The sequence below is a fragment of the Lutra lutra genome, chromosome 2 (genome assembly GCF_902655055.1).
Source record: "Lutra lutra chromosome 2, mLutLut1.2, whole genome shotgun sequence".
NCBI lineage: Eukaryota > Metazoa > Chordata > Mammalia > Carnivora > Mustelidae > Lutra > Lutra lutra.
The window spans coordinates 3,912,239-3,927,208 of NC_062279.1; the positions used below are offsets into that span (position 1 = coordinate 3,912,239).

The 14,970-nt window shown below is 40.8% G+C and overlaps 1 protein-coding gene across 2 annotated transcripts in view; it reads right to left on the minus strand.

The window, feature by feature from the left end:
• CSMD1 (CUB and Sushi multiple domains 1) overlaps nt 1-14,970 on the minus strand; it is a 2,014,336-nt gene that overhangs the window by 1,013,214 nt on the left and 986,152 nt on the right. For both annotated transcript variants that reach the window (XM_047713603.1, XM_047713595.1), the window contains exon 5: nt 6,590-6,797. In XM_047713603.1, coding sequence (XP_047569559.1) covers nt 6,590-6,797 — 208 coding nt within the window. The remainder of the gene's footprint in view (nt 1-6,589; nt 6,798-14,970) is intronic.

Sequence of the window (14,970 nt, forward strand, 5' to 3'; positions counted from 1 at the left end):
TTATTTATTACCTGGCTATATACTTAATAACACACACAAAAATGAACCTTCAGAAGCATACTTCATGGTGACCACAGCAGAAAGTTATGGGCCAACTGTGGACTTGAAGCAGCCTTGCACTTCCCTTGTGCTCCACAGAGATGCGCTGGTCTTGGAGGACAAGCATACCGCTTTTATCTTCCTGGCGTAAAGTCAGTAAAGAAGTACCACCTTGACATATCTAAATAAAGGAGGAAATATGGCTTGGGACTCTCTCTGCTTAAATCCCCACTCCTGCCCCCAACAGCTGTAGGGGAAGATACTGAACTCCACTGGGCTTGGTTTTTCTCAGCTCTAAAATGGAGATGGTAGTGACTCTAAGTGGCTTCTGTTTGCACTTGCAAATTATCAGTGCATATTATCATTCTGTGCAGTACTTATAAAAATACATTATTTGAATACATTTTTATTTTTTTTTAAAGATTTTATTTATTTATTTGACAGAGAGAGATCACAAGTAGACGGAGAGGCAGGCAGAGAGAGAGAGAGAGGGGAAGCAGGCTCCTGCTCAGCAGAGAGCCCGATGCGGGACTCGATCCCAGGACCCTGAGATCATGACCTGAGCCGAAGGCAGCAGCTTAACCCACTGAGCCACCCAGGCGCCCTTGAATACATTTTTATAAACATATTTTGATTAGAAAAAGGTTTAGGACGAAGACTAAAGTGATAACATGTTATTTATGTCCTTAGACTCCTAGCCAGTGTGTAGAAGATCAAGAAAAGAAGAAATTCATATTATATGTATGTGTGTGTATGTATGTTTGTGTATACATACACACACACGTGGATTTCTGTGTATTGTGTGTGTATATACACAAACATATGTACGTATGTGTATATATATACACACACACACAAATACACAATACACACAATACACACAATATACACAATACACACAAATACACAATACACACAATACACAGAAATCCACATATATATCTGTGTATGCACACGATATTTGTTTCTTATTTATGTTATACTGGCTTCCATAAAAATGCTGAAGTGTATATATTACAATATCTTTGTAGAATAGGATTCCTGAATTTAACTTGAAAATGCAAAACATGAGAGAAACCAGTTATTTCAACAGGCTATCATGGGGCATTGCTCTGTAGTCTCCGTCTTCCTGAAGGATGCCACGGACTTTCCAAAATAATGTTACCAGAGTGAATTGTTGACATGAGGGAGGTCAAGGTCATGGAAAGAAAGAAAAACTGAAAACAGTCACAGGTTGGAGGAAGCAGAAGAGGCAGAGCTCAGTGCCAGGTAGCTCCCTGGGCCGACTCCAAGAGCAGAACGAGGGCACCGGTGGGATGGCCGGAAGAACTCAGATCGGTTCTGTACATCAGTTATACCTTGTACCAGAATGAATTTCTTATAATTATACTAGGGTTTTGTAAGACGTTAGTGTCGGAGGAGGCTGGCTCAGGGTATACAACAACCCTCTGAGCTAGCTTTACAAATGCTCTGTGAAATGATTTCAAAATGAACAGTTAAAAAACAAAATAAGGAGAGAGGGGAAGGGTCCTTCCTTTTCTTCTACCTTGGGCAGGGGAGTGCAAAGTGCCTTCCAGAAAATGTCACTCTTTGTAGCCTCCATAATCCTGCTCATTAGCAATTAAATATGCACCAAGTCACTTCTCGATTAAATGACAAGTTGGATAAACATTGTAGGTGTTAATCGACCCTTCTAGTTTTCTTTGAAGCTCACTCAGCGTCTCCAGTGTCTTTGAAGTTCTGTTTTGGCTTCAGCAAGTCACTGATTAGATTGATTTAATAGTGAGATTACGCGTTGTTAATGGGAACAAAACAAAGTGCAGTTACGAAACTTTTTTGGGTTCCCTCAAGACTAATCTCGCACAAATCAGATAGGCAACAGGGTAGAGATACACCGGTTAGTGAATAATTGGACCGAAACCTTAAAAGAATCCTAAAGTAACAGATGTTCTAGTGATAGAATGAGGCAGGTCTAACCCAAAGCAGCCCAGAAGCAGCCTCGCCTTATCTCGGAGGACATCTTCCGGGGGAGGAGATCCCACAAACTGGTCCAGTGCTGGGACTCCGTTAGTGGGGAGGCCATCCACGGGGCACACTAAGCACTACATTAATTGAATGTGGATCTGTGCGCTGGTGCAGGATTTCATTGTGGACGTGCGTACCTGAGCACATGGGCCAGGGACACAAATATGTGCTAACGAGAAACAGGGATATGTTCAGAGAGGCAGTCTGCAGGATGCAGGGGTGGGGCGTGGCGGGACGCAGGGCAGGCTGCACGTGCTACGGCAAGGCTCGAAATACACAAGGAGGCACACGGGTTTTATTTTAATGTCCTATGGCTCAGTCATTGCAGATTCTGGAGGAACGGATGCATTTCACCAGGTTTTGGGATGCTCCTTAAATGGGTTTGTTCTTCTTTCCTTCCTTTCCTTCTCCACCTTACACGCTCTGTCATCCATGGGCACACATAAATTACTCTCATGACACGCGTGCCTACTTGAAAGATAGTAAAGGCTCCCTTAGTTGTGTCCTGGCAAGACGATCTGTCCCTAGTCCCTTTAACCACCATGTCCTAATTTAGAAACCATCATAGGTTAACTCAGAAATAAAATCCATTTTCTTTCTTCTTGGTATTTCCAGAGTTAGGAGCTATACGCTATGCCATCAAACCACTTCAGAAAGAAAGAATACTTGGCAAGCTTCACTGCTAACCACGTTTATAATTGCAAGAAAAATCATAATTACTAGACCATGTTGCAAAGAGAATTAGAAATGGCAGCTCTCTGATAAAGTAGGATATTGATAAAAAAACGAGCCTGTGTACAATTAAACTCTAATAAAAATAAATATAATAATAATAATAATAATAATCAGGCTTATCTAACATATGTATAGTGGATTAGGTTTGACTCCCACACCCTCCACATTTAATATATGAATAATCGTGGCTCGTGACATCATTCACCACATTTAGACTGCTCCAAGGTAGTCATGGCAACCCTTACATAAAACACAGCTGAGTTGGTAATTTCACTCCGAATTCAATGAAAATAAGGCTAATCCTATTATTGTTCTTAACCATTTTCCAAGCAGCTTCTTCTGAGAGTGCCCTTGCTGGTAATTTATGTCTTTTAAAAACAGATGATTGGAAAATCATATGTGTCAGTGCCCTGCACGCTCAGCCTTCCATGCTAACCTCTGCTCTGTGACCTTGCGCTCGAGGGGGACACACACACCTGCACACGCACACTGTCCTTGGGATCTTCCTTCAATGGTAGAGATAATACTTCTTCTAAATATGCCAGTCTGAACCATTAAACATTTCAGAGACTCTCAGTCTTAAATTACAGTAAAATAATGGTCTTTTTTTTTAGGATAAGCCATATTATGCATTTGTATCAATCTTTTTTTTTTAATATTTTATTTATTTATATAACAGAGAGAGAGAGAGAGAGCGATCACAAGTAGGCAGAGAGGCAGGCAGAGAGAGAGGGGGGAAGTAGGCTCCCCGCTGAGCAGAGAGCCCGATGCGGGGCTGGATCCCAGGACCCTGAGACCATGACCTGAGCCGAAGGCAGAGGCTTTAACCCACTGAGCCACCCAGGTGCCCCCATTTGTATCAATCTTAAAAGGGTATTTCAAGTGGCTCTTTTGTATTCCTAATGTGTTCCTCCGTTTTAGTAGTGCTTCAGGAAACCCAAGTTCTCCTCTGTAGCCTCCACTGAAGAGTGGTCCCAAGGCCATGTCAGGATAGTCCGTTTATAATTATGATCAACGCCAAATGTCACCCCAGAATGTCCTGTCTGCAGTGACCCTCTAGTGACGCAGCACGAGTGTGAACTTGCCTCTCAGTCGGTTCTTGTTCCCTGTGGTAGTAACCTGTTCAAGGCTTTAGGATACAACCTAAGGAGCCGACATAGAGAAAAGGTAATTCTGCAAACCAGCACCGAGTCCAGACCCATGTTGTCCTATTACAGGGGCTGCAGTGGAGTGAGAGGAAATGTAACTTGGAGTCAGAGGACTTGAGCTCTGCTCTCAGCTCCTTCATCAGTCAAAGCTAGAGAATACTAACAAGTACCCCCAGGACTTTTCTGCCAAGCCACTAGGACAATACAAATCATCATATGAATACAGTTATGAATGCAACTCTAACAATAGCCACTGAGAGAAAGAGCACATTGAGCCAATGGGCCACCCCATTTGTTGGACCAGAAGGAACACAGACTGGGTCCAAGTTCCCACCAAGAACTTTCCCAACGACTGCCGATTTATTTATTTATTTATTTGTCCTCAATTTGTACACAGATCATCAATCTTGGTGCCCTGGCAAATACCTAGATAGATTTCAGAGAGCTAGAAAATGCTTTCTAGCCCGAATCCAGACACCAAAAGATGGGCCAATCTCCTGGCCGCTACACCAATTCTCACTCTGACAATGCTTTGGAAATGTTGCTCTCAGGCTCCACAGGAATCAGTGGCCCCATCTGACATTTCAGACAGAATTCAATTTAGTTCACCTCTGACCCCATCCACACACACTTTTCTGAGTCTGATATTGAAGTGGCTGGGACAAGAAGTGGGGAACACACAGAGAGAGACGAGAGAGTGTGAGAGAAATCAGTAGGGATAAGCAAAGAAGAAATGAGCAAGTCACAACACTCCAGCTCCTGCTGCCGTCTTTTATGAAAACAAATGAAATGAACGCTTTTGCCTCTCAGTCACAATGAGTTTGCATGAGCCAGAAGCCCTTTTGGAGAGTTGTGCCTCCTTCTGATTTCACACGCCCTATTTTTATTTCAGACCTTGGTATGGACATCTGCACATTCACGTTTCCTCCCTTATATAAACGAGGTCTGTTTGGCAACAGCTGTCCCAACCATGAGTTCTAAAATCATTGTCAAAGATGCCTCACTTTTCTCCTCTCTTTCCTGACCTCACACCTTAACAGCAAGATGGGTGGTCCATGCCCACGATCTCTAGAATCTCTCATAAATAAGACCTTTTCCACTAATCATATAGTTTCTGAGAATCACTCACCATATATTTTATATTGCATTGAATTTCTGAAAACCAAAACAAGGCAATTTTAAATGCTTAAATCACTGAATCTCTTATAATGATGGATGGAGAATATGGAATTAATAGATATTTAACGAATGAACTCAAAAGTTGATTTAATAGTCCCCCTATGTCATATAAACCATTATGTGATCTGTCCAAGGTCATAAGGCAGAACTTGGCCAAGCTCAGAGGAGAACCCAGGGAATCCAGCTTTAGGTTCACAACTTGTTTCCAGTAACGCTGATGTTACACAAAGTGAGTCAGATATGATCAACACATTCTTGAGCGGTTAAAACTGTGTAACACAAAACAAACAAACAGGTAACTTGTTCAGCTTTAGAGTATCGTTTCAGATGAATCAAATGTAAACAAAGCCCAGAGAGGCTGTGACTATTTTTCTCTTGAGGGAACATCTAATATAATCACGGCATAACTAAAGTACGGAAAATGTTTCATCCATTAATATGAACCTCTGCTTTGGGTCTTGAGCCTCAGAAAGTAAATTTCCATTTCAATAACTGGTTTAAGCAGATGGTCTAATTTTATAACATGTTTCATGGTTGATGGTTTTTCATACTTTAGCCTTTATCCTGAAAAGCAAACTTTGACCCATCAAAATATTCACGATCACTCAATTCATATTCTCCTCTACCAAGGCATGTATGGCCAACATCTCCTCTGAATTACACCCTAGTTGAAATACCCACATATTCAAGTTAGCTCACCACTCAAGATCTGAAGTAGAGAATTAATAAACTGTTTTAAATACTAAAGAATGAAATAATTAAGGCCAATTCAAATCACAACAAATAACTGAATTTGAGACATAAAGTCTTCAAACATCTATTCTCTGAATTTCCCCTCTTCCACTGCATTTACGGGCACAACTAATGCTGTTCTTGTAACCCAGACCTGGACCTAAATCCACTGTAATTGATTAGACTCACTTTTCTTCTGTCTCCACTAGCACACACGCCAGAGAAGTGATCCTCAGTCGACTAATTTTATATCTCTGTTGGATCAGTATTTATGGTTTGCCTCTGACCCTCCCAGGTGCAGCATCTTCAGGAAGGAAAATTAATATGCTCTCCTCTGACTGCAGCAGAGCAGACACACGATTGGTAACATGACATTTCCAAATGGCCATCATCTAAAAATATCTGCTTACATTGACTCAGCTCCAGAACAAATCCAAAAAAACCAACTTAGCTGACTTAGTTACCATCTCTGGGTTGCTTTACAAGAGTCCCAAACGAGGGCATGTTAAGTACCCATGCCCGTGTGCAGATAACTTCTCCAGCTCCAAAGACCAGTCCAAAGACACATTGGACACTTTGAGATCAGTTACAATATAGATGACCTTGTTAGTGGTCCAAATAGCAAAGCAAGAAAAGAACCACTTACGTTTGCCAATGAATGTCCAAAGAAAGCCATCTTATAAAGCCTCTTGTTGGATCTGGGGGAAAGACATTGCTTCCCCAAAACTTACCATATGGATGGTGCTTCTGTTCCACTGATCTCTAAGAAGTCGTACCCTTCCTCTAGTTGAAAGTCGGTGAAGACTAAGGCGATGGTGTCCCCTGGCTCTGCCAGGATGGTCCAGGTGCAGTCCGCGTTGTTCCCATATTCCGAGGGGAAGTGGGGGCTGGAGATGGTGCTGCTGGTTCCCCGCAGGGTCCCTCCACAGGCTCCCTCAGCTGGCAGGGGAAGAAAAAAATAGGAAATCAGGTCTCCAGACAACCCCATACACAAGAACATCTACATAGTATCCCTCTTGATCAGTTACCAATGCTTTCTGAACTCAAAATGGATACTCTTACTATGACAAAGGTTTCTTCTGATTTATTAATTTAGCTTTATGGGAAAACTTTAAAAAATCTGCAAAAGTCACCTCAATATAATGCAAACAATTACACTGCATTAATAACTGAATTTTCACTATAGAAGAAAACAAAATCATGGCTTTTCTAGTATCTGGACTGTGTATTGCCACACACCTGACATTCACAGACAGCTTAACAAAATTTTCAAAGATTTCCTCTGACTCATAGAGATGGAGATAAATCAGAAATATCTTGAGATTTAAAAGTATGGAGATAGGGGCCTCTGGATGGCTCAGTGGGTTAAAGCCTCTGCCTTTGGCTCAGATCGTGATCTCAGGGATCGAGCCCCGCATCGGGCTCTCTGTTTAGCAGGGAGACTGCTTCTTCTTCTCTGCCGGCTTCTCTGCCTACTTGTGATCTCTGTCTGTCAAATAAATAAATAAAATCTTTAAAAAAAATAAATATAAGTAAGGAGATAATTCGGAAACATTTTCAGATTTAAATGCATGCAACCATCTTTTATTAATTCACTAATATGTGGCTTTGAAAATACAATGATCTTAAAAGTAGTCATCACTCTCATTTTTCCCTATAGAGTTTGGAATGTATATTTGGTTTTGAATTTCAGATAAATTCTTGACTCATATGATAACAGAGATGTATCAATTCATAAAAACCTTCTGAGTAGGAAATAGTTGCATAAAAAACTTAAAGTGGAATAACTTGGAAAGTGGCAAATAAAAGATGAGGGACGACAAAACGCATTTAAGATATAAATAAGTATTGAAACGTTCATTGGAGGAGAAAAAGGTCTTCCAAAGTTTTCCATAAGTAAAATGTACATGTTATTGAATTTATATCCTCTATTACAAAATTCTACGTACATAGGAAACTGTAACCCAGGGTAAATAAGTATTTGTAAAATACTTATTTTAAAACCTGTCCATAGGTATCTTTCTTTCTTCCCTTGCCTTCTTCCTTTTTCCCCCCAACGGATAATTTCTACCCTAAGAGCATATTTAACATTTCTGGGTGTTGGTGCTGCAGGAGGAGTGATGTATAAAGTCAGCACACCAGGTTGAGGGAATTTGCCTTTAGTAGCTTGTGTGACTGACAATATCAAGGGGAACAGATATTTAATTTGCTACTAATAAAACAATGGAGTATGCAAACATTCTCTTACCTATACTGACATCTCTACAGTCATATAGTGATATAGCTTTTCATATATGAGCATATCATAGATACACATACAATCATTAATACACATAGTGCAATTCTATTTGATACGTTGGCTTTATATCTCTAATTGTATCATATGCTGCAAAAGTCACCTCAGTATAATGCAAAAGAGTCATAGCACTCCTATTACAAAGATAAAACATCATAAATGAGTGGACTTAAAAGTTATCAAATCCAGCGCTGTGACTGACTGGTGGAACGAAAGGCATGAATTTACCTATGACCGCTGAGATTGCATAAATGCTTTGTAATTCAACTCAGTGGTGAGTAGCCCCCCTTCCAAAGGAGAGAGGGGAAAAACTCTTATCAAATGATACTGGATTTTTGAAATGGTATCCTAAGCTCTGAAGCACTGTTTATGATTTAAAAGACTTTCAGTGCTGCCTGGGTGGCTTAGTCCTTAAGTATCTGCCTTCAGCTCAGGTCATGATCCCAGAGTCCTGGGATCAAGCCCTGCATCAGGCTCCTGGCTCAGAGGGGAGCCTGCATTTCCATCTCCCTCTGCCTGCTGTTCCCCCTGCTTGTGTGCTCCTGCTCTTGCTTTCTCTGTCAGATGAATAAATTTTTAAAATTCTAAAAAAAAAAAAAAAAAGACTTTCAAAGAGGTGTATTTATACATAAAACCTAATAGAAATACAGAAGGAGAGTGATAGAAAGAAGTGTGCTGGTGTCTTCTGGGAAGGTATGTTGGCAATGTTCCCCAGACAGAGGTGATACTGCACCCGTCCGACAAGAGCACGTGCAGGCAGCACCAACCAGCGGCCGTGGGTGTCTGCGGTCGCTTTACAGCCCAGCTCTGGAGCGGACCTCTAACTTCTTCCCTCTAGTTGTTTGTCTGCTGGAAAGTCTGATGACCTGTGCAAAGGGCCTATGAAGCTGGGGTGACACGGTTGCACTAGGGCCTCCAGGAAGTAGGTATATATGAGCTTCCATGGGGATATTTTAATATTTCAATGGCTGATGGAGCTGTGTTGGAGCTTCCCAGTGGAGATGAGCCCAGTCACATGAACTTCCCTCTCAGGGACGCATCCTTCTCCTGTGTAACATGAGAGTGGTGGAGGGGAAGAACTTCCGTGGTCTCATTCTTGATGCAATGAGCCTCAAAGCTTAGACAGGGGTATGTAGACATTCCTAGCACCTGAGGTGATGGCTGGGGCACAGCATGGAGGATTAGACTGCCAGGGGCTGGGAGTGAGGGCTACACCTGCTCCTTAGTAATAAGAAGAACATAGTACTTCTCTAATTCCAGAGAAGACGGGAGGGTCCGTTACGGGAGTGAACAAGTGGTACAACTGTATGGTGACTTTGCTGGAAATAGGAGTAGATGATACAAGGAAGACAAAGAATAGAAAATGGAAATAAAGAGAAAAAAATTAAAGAAATCGGCAGAAATAAAAACATATATATTTGTCCTAAACCTACAATCACCATTGTGTTTTCTCTGATAGACATTTTAATGCCCGTAAGATAGTTTAAAATGTATGACAGTTAAAATCACGTCAGCCTAAATACACGTAGGATGTTAGGATTTCTTAATAAGGTATTTCACATGAACTGTTACAAAATTCTGTTTAGATAATCTGATTGAAATCTTGGCAAATTTAGAATTAAGCCCATAAAACAAAAAATATTTCATGACACTCACTGACTAAAAACTTAAACCACAGGGGGCGCCTGGGTGGCTCAGTGGGTTAAGCCGCTGCCTTCGGCTCAGGTCATGATCCCAGGTCCTGGGTTCGAGCCCCGAATTGGGCTTTCTGCTCAGCAGGGAGCCTGCTTCCTCCTCTCTCTCTGCCTGCCTCTCTGCTTACTTGTGATTTCTCTCTGTCAAATAAATAAATAAAATCTTTTAAAAAAACCAAAACTTAAACCACAGGAAGCTCTCTTTAGTACAGAGTATGGTAGAAACCTACTTGTGTATGTTTATCTGTATATGGAGGAATATTTAAAAGCAATTGCAATGGTGCCTCAAATGTTTCTCCAACAGAGTATTTTAGCTCTTTATTTTCTTTCCTCTTTTTGTAACAATTTTTTTCTAAACTATAACATTTTACTCATCCGTACACATAAAAGCATTTAAGGAAGATTAACATATCTAACATATGAGATGGGAAAATTGTTTTTAAAAAGAAATAGTTTTATTATTAGATTTATAAAAATCTATCAGTAGAATGATTGTGCAGACAAAACAACTGAGTAACCATCTTCCAAAGCATATTTGGCTTTAGAAAATTTAATTTTAATTCATTAATTTTGGAAATCATATTAATTGTGAACTTCCAGTACAGCTGCAAGAGATATTAAATTGCCTTCTTCTAAAATATCACTTAATGATAAAGGCTTTGTTAAGTAGAAATGGGAGCCTCTCTCTTAATGCAGGGTGTTATGAGGACCCAAATACATAGGAGGATTCAGGATATGATAAAATGATCATCATCAGCGGTGGGAGAAAACTGTATTAACAAAGTGACTAGGAAAAGAGAAATTTGAAAAATCATTTAGAACAGCCTCATAGAAAATACATAGAAAAATTAAAATATTTGGAGTATAATAGGTAAAAGAGCAGAATACACTATATTATCAAATAATGTATTAACTAAACAGAAATTATGCTATTAAAACAAAAGAAACATCACTATAAATGAACCTACCTATATAAATTCTTTTCAAAATAAATCTAAAAAATAAAATTCAAAATAAAAAACAAGACAATGAAAAATATTTACAACATAACAAAGGGTGTCATTTATACTTATTTGACTCACATTTTTAAGAACTGATGAGAAACTGATGAGAAAAAGATTGTAAATGGCAATTTTAGTAAGAATGAATGTCGGGAAGAAATCCTAAACACAGGCAAAGTTTAACCTCTCATTATCAGACACTAAAATTAAAATAATGGTGAATACTTAGTTTTAAAATACATTTTTTAAAAAAGGAAAATATCTAAGGGTAAAACTGACATCATCCTTTGCTCCTGTGTATGGGTAAGTCCACTGCCGTGAAGTTGTCAGATGATTTGATGATATACCTGAGGGGAATGCATAGGCTGCTCGTATCTCCGGCATGTTACTCAACTTGGGGTCTTACACTTGAATACACTTTAGGTGTCCTCTTTATTTTCCATATTAAGTCCTTTCCTTTATCTGGAACATTTATTAAATCTTTTCAATACGTATGAGAAAAATTATTGTTGCTATTCCTATCTCGCGTTTGTCAAAACCAAGATTCTGGTTGTTTGTGAAAAACGCACAGCTGGAAAATGTTGCAAAAGTCATGAAGTATCAGTAAGATCAACTGCATAGCATTAAAATTAATCAGTATAAACATTATTGCAAATCATTATAAGCACCAGTTCTGCTTTACATCAAAGCAAAACAAATTGGCCAGTATTGAGGTGTCTGTGCATCAACACTTTAACGGCACTTTCCAGGGATGCCAAGGTGGCTCAGTCAGTCACACAATCCTTGGTTTCCACTCAGGTCATGATCTCAGGGTCATGACATCAGCTGGAGTCAGGCTCTGTGCTCAGTGGTGGGGGGTGGGTCTGCTTAGGATTCTCTCTTTCCTTCTCCCTTTGCCCACCGCCCATTCGTGCACTCATGCTCTACATAAATCTTTACAAAAATAAAAAATAATCACTTCCTGGCCTCACTTCCTATTACCTGTCCCTGCTTCCTGAATCACCTCCCAATTAAATTGGTTGCTCCTGAGTCTGGACCCCAGAGTCTGCGCTCATGGGACATGGGCCAAAAGAGTCTAGGTGTGACGGTGAATTTTATGTTCGACTTGTTTGGGCCACAGGAGCCCAGATACTCAGCTGGGCGTTGCTCTAGGGAGATGTGTAGGAGAGCTTTCAGAAGACTTTACCATCTGAATTTGCAGATATGTAAAGCAGATCGGTCTATGGTGTGTGGGTGGGCCTCACCCCATCCCTTAAAGGTCTGAAGCACAAAAGGCTGAGGACGGGAGAAGAGGCCCTCTGCCAGCATGTCCAGGAGCTGACACAGCCACGTCTCCTGCCTTCTGGCTTGGATTCTGGCTGGAACGTACCACCACTGGGCTCTCCTGCAACTCCCGCTAGACACAGTCTCCGCAGTGGCATCAGCACATTCCTCACAATAAATCTCTTTATGTTCCTCAAAGTTTCAAACTAAATCTCAAACGCATGTATCATATTACATTTACTTTTGTTTCCTACTATCTATTACTAAAAAGTGCCCCAAAATTATATGAAAGGAAATTGGACTTTCCTAGAGAAACTGCTGTTGTCTTCATGAAGCCTGAGGGTGAGGAAGTCATTTATCTGTGATCTTTCCATGGTGCTAGACAGTGAGTCACCTCACCCTGTCTTACAGCCTCAGGACAGACTCTACTGTAGCTCAGTACCTGTTTGTTGACTCCGTTTGTTGTGATTTGTAGCAGGAGAGCAGTACCGCAGGAGCGGCAGCCTGGTTGGCCCAGAGTTTCAGAGACACTCTCTCCATGGAACGGCTCCAAGAAACATGCAGAGACACGGCATCATACATCCCTGTCCTGGTGTTTAATGACATGACCAGTTTCCGAGGGAAACATCTGAAAATCTGAGATAGCCACCACTACAGGAATATTTACTCATAACGCCTCTCCAGGCATTCCCTCAGGAAGTACCCAGGAATGAAGACTGCTTTTGGAGGAGACGCCTGCATTTGACTATGAAAGCGATCTCCCATGAAAGCCATCGCCGTTTTTAAATTATCATTGAGAGAGAACACGGTCATGGCTTCTCAACCTCGCCACTGTGGATATGCTGAGCCACATAATTCTTTGTTCAGAGACAATGTCCCGCGCATTGTGGCACACCTGTAAGCATCCTACTCTCTGCCGTTTAAGTGCCAGAAACATCCCCAGTTGTGCTGACGAAAACTGTCTGCAGACATTGCCAAATGTTCTTTGGGGGACAAAATCGTCCCTCACTGAGAACCATCTACTTAGATGAATGTAATTAGTGCTTTTTTCAGGTCTTTTCAGTGGTACTATATAGAACAGGAAAAATTAAATAGGACAAATTAAAGCCATTAAAATGTTATGTAGTGTTCTTTCCTTGAGTCAAAATTAAAAATCAATCAGTATGTGGCTTACTTGAATGCATTAAAATACAGGGGAAACATACATGGCATTTGCCCTTAAATAGTCTGCTTATATATAATAATTTAAAAGAATGAGTGTGGGTACAATAGTATTTGAAAATGGTCTCATTTTGATATACATCACATAGATTTTTCTCACATAAATTTTTCTCACAAAGAATAACCTAAGTATATAAACTTAATTAGGAATAATTCTCTAAACTATTTTATCTCTAGAAAAACCAAAATAATCAATAACAGTATAGTAGAATTATTGTCCTTGTTTTAATGTATCTTTAACCTTAGGATTAGTATTTTGATGGACAGTATGTGTAGTGATATATGTACCTTACTGCTTTTATATGACAGATTATATTTTTCAAATATGTAAGTCTGTAATTTCTGATGCGTTTTCACAAGGCAGGCTTCACCCACCACAGAAAAACTAGTAACAATACAAAAAATTGTAATTAAACACTAATATTTTATCTTTAATTATTCATAAATAAAATGCTAAATACAAGTGCCTTATCCAAAAATTATATGCAGGACTCTCAAAATGAGAGATCACTAGTCAGATACAGAAAATCTTACAGCCACAGACTTTTGGAATCATCTCTTATCACCATTTACACACTCACGCATGTGGACACACACACACTCACACGCACACACACGCAACGGTACTCGGAATCAACCCCTCTTCTTGCTGCCATCCTTTCTCAGACATCTGTTCTACCCAAACCAGCCAGATGGATTCTTTTAAAATTTAACTTTCATCTTATCATTATCCGCTCAAAACCATCACACTCCTATGACCACTCAGAATCAAATCAACGTGGTATGTGATCTGCCCCCCCCCATGCCCACCCCACCTGCCCGGTGCCCCTCTGTCTCTTACCTTTGCTTCACTCTGTTCTAACCAGGCTGCCTCCTGGGGCAGAGCCATGTTTCTAACCCAGAGCCTTTGCTCCCCTTGCCCATACCTGAGACAGGTGTCCCCCTCCTGGGCCCCGTTCTCCGACCCCTGAAGGTAAACCAGCACACACTTTTGGTCACTCCCTGTCTCCTCTCCCTGCTCTGGTTTACTTCTTAGCATTTGGCTAAGTGCAAAGCATTGGCCTGTTATGGGCTTATCTTTGGACTGGTGTCCCTGGTCCTAGAAGGCGGCCTGAAACTCGTGAGCTCCCTCCACGCCGTCACCGAGCGAGGATGCCAGCATTCTCTGAGCGGTGGCAGTTATAAGGCGCAGGATCCAGTTACTGGAGCTGACCCCAACAACTTGTATTTCTGGGGCTACATGTGGCATCCAGAGACTCCATTTCTAGAACCAGCAGTAGAAAGTGGGCTTAGAGAAATGGGGGGTTTCAGGTATAAAGTATAAACAACTGTCTCAAAAACCTCAAGAAGCCAGCCTCCAAGCAGAGGTATTTCAGACAAAAATTAATTGCCAAGAAAGTTTTATCACTGCAGCAAATAATGTGGGGTTTGGTCGGCACGTTTGCTTGGCTTTGTTTGTTTTCAGCAAGTAGCTAAAGCACAAGACCAGGAATGCTTATTTTATATTCAGCAGAGCAGCAGGGAAATTTCAAGAAGAATTTATCTCAAGAAGAGATAAAGTCAAGGCAGGCAGAGAAAGCAAATAAATCAAAGCCAAACAGTGAGGAGACTGGGAGCAAGCTTCCTGGCACCCGGAG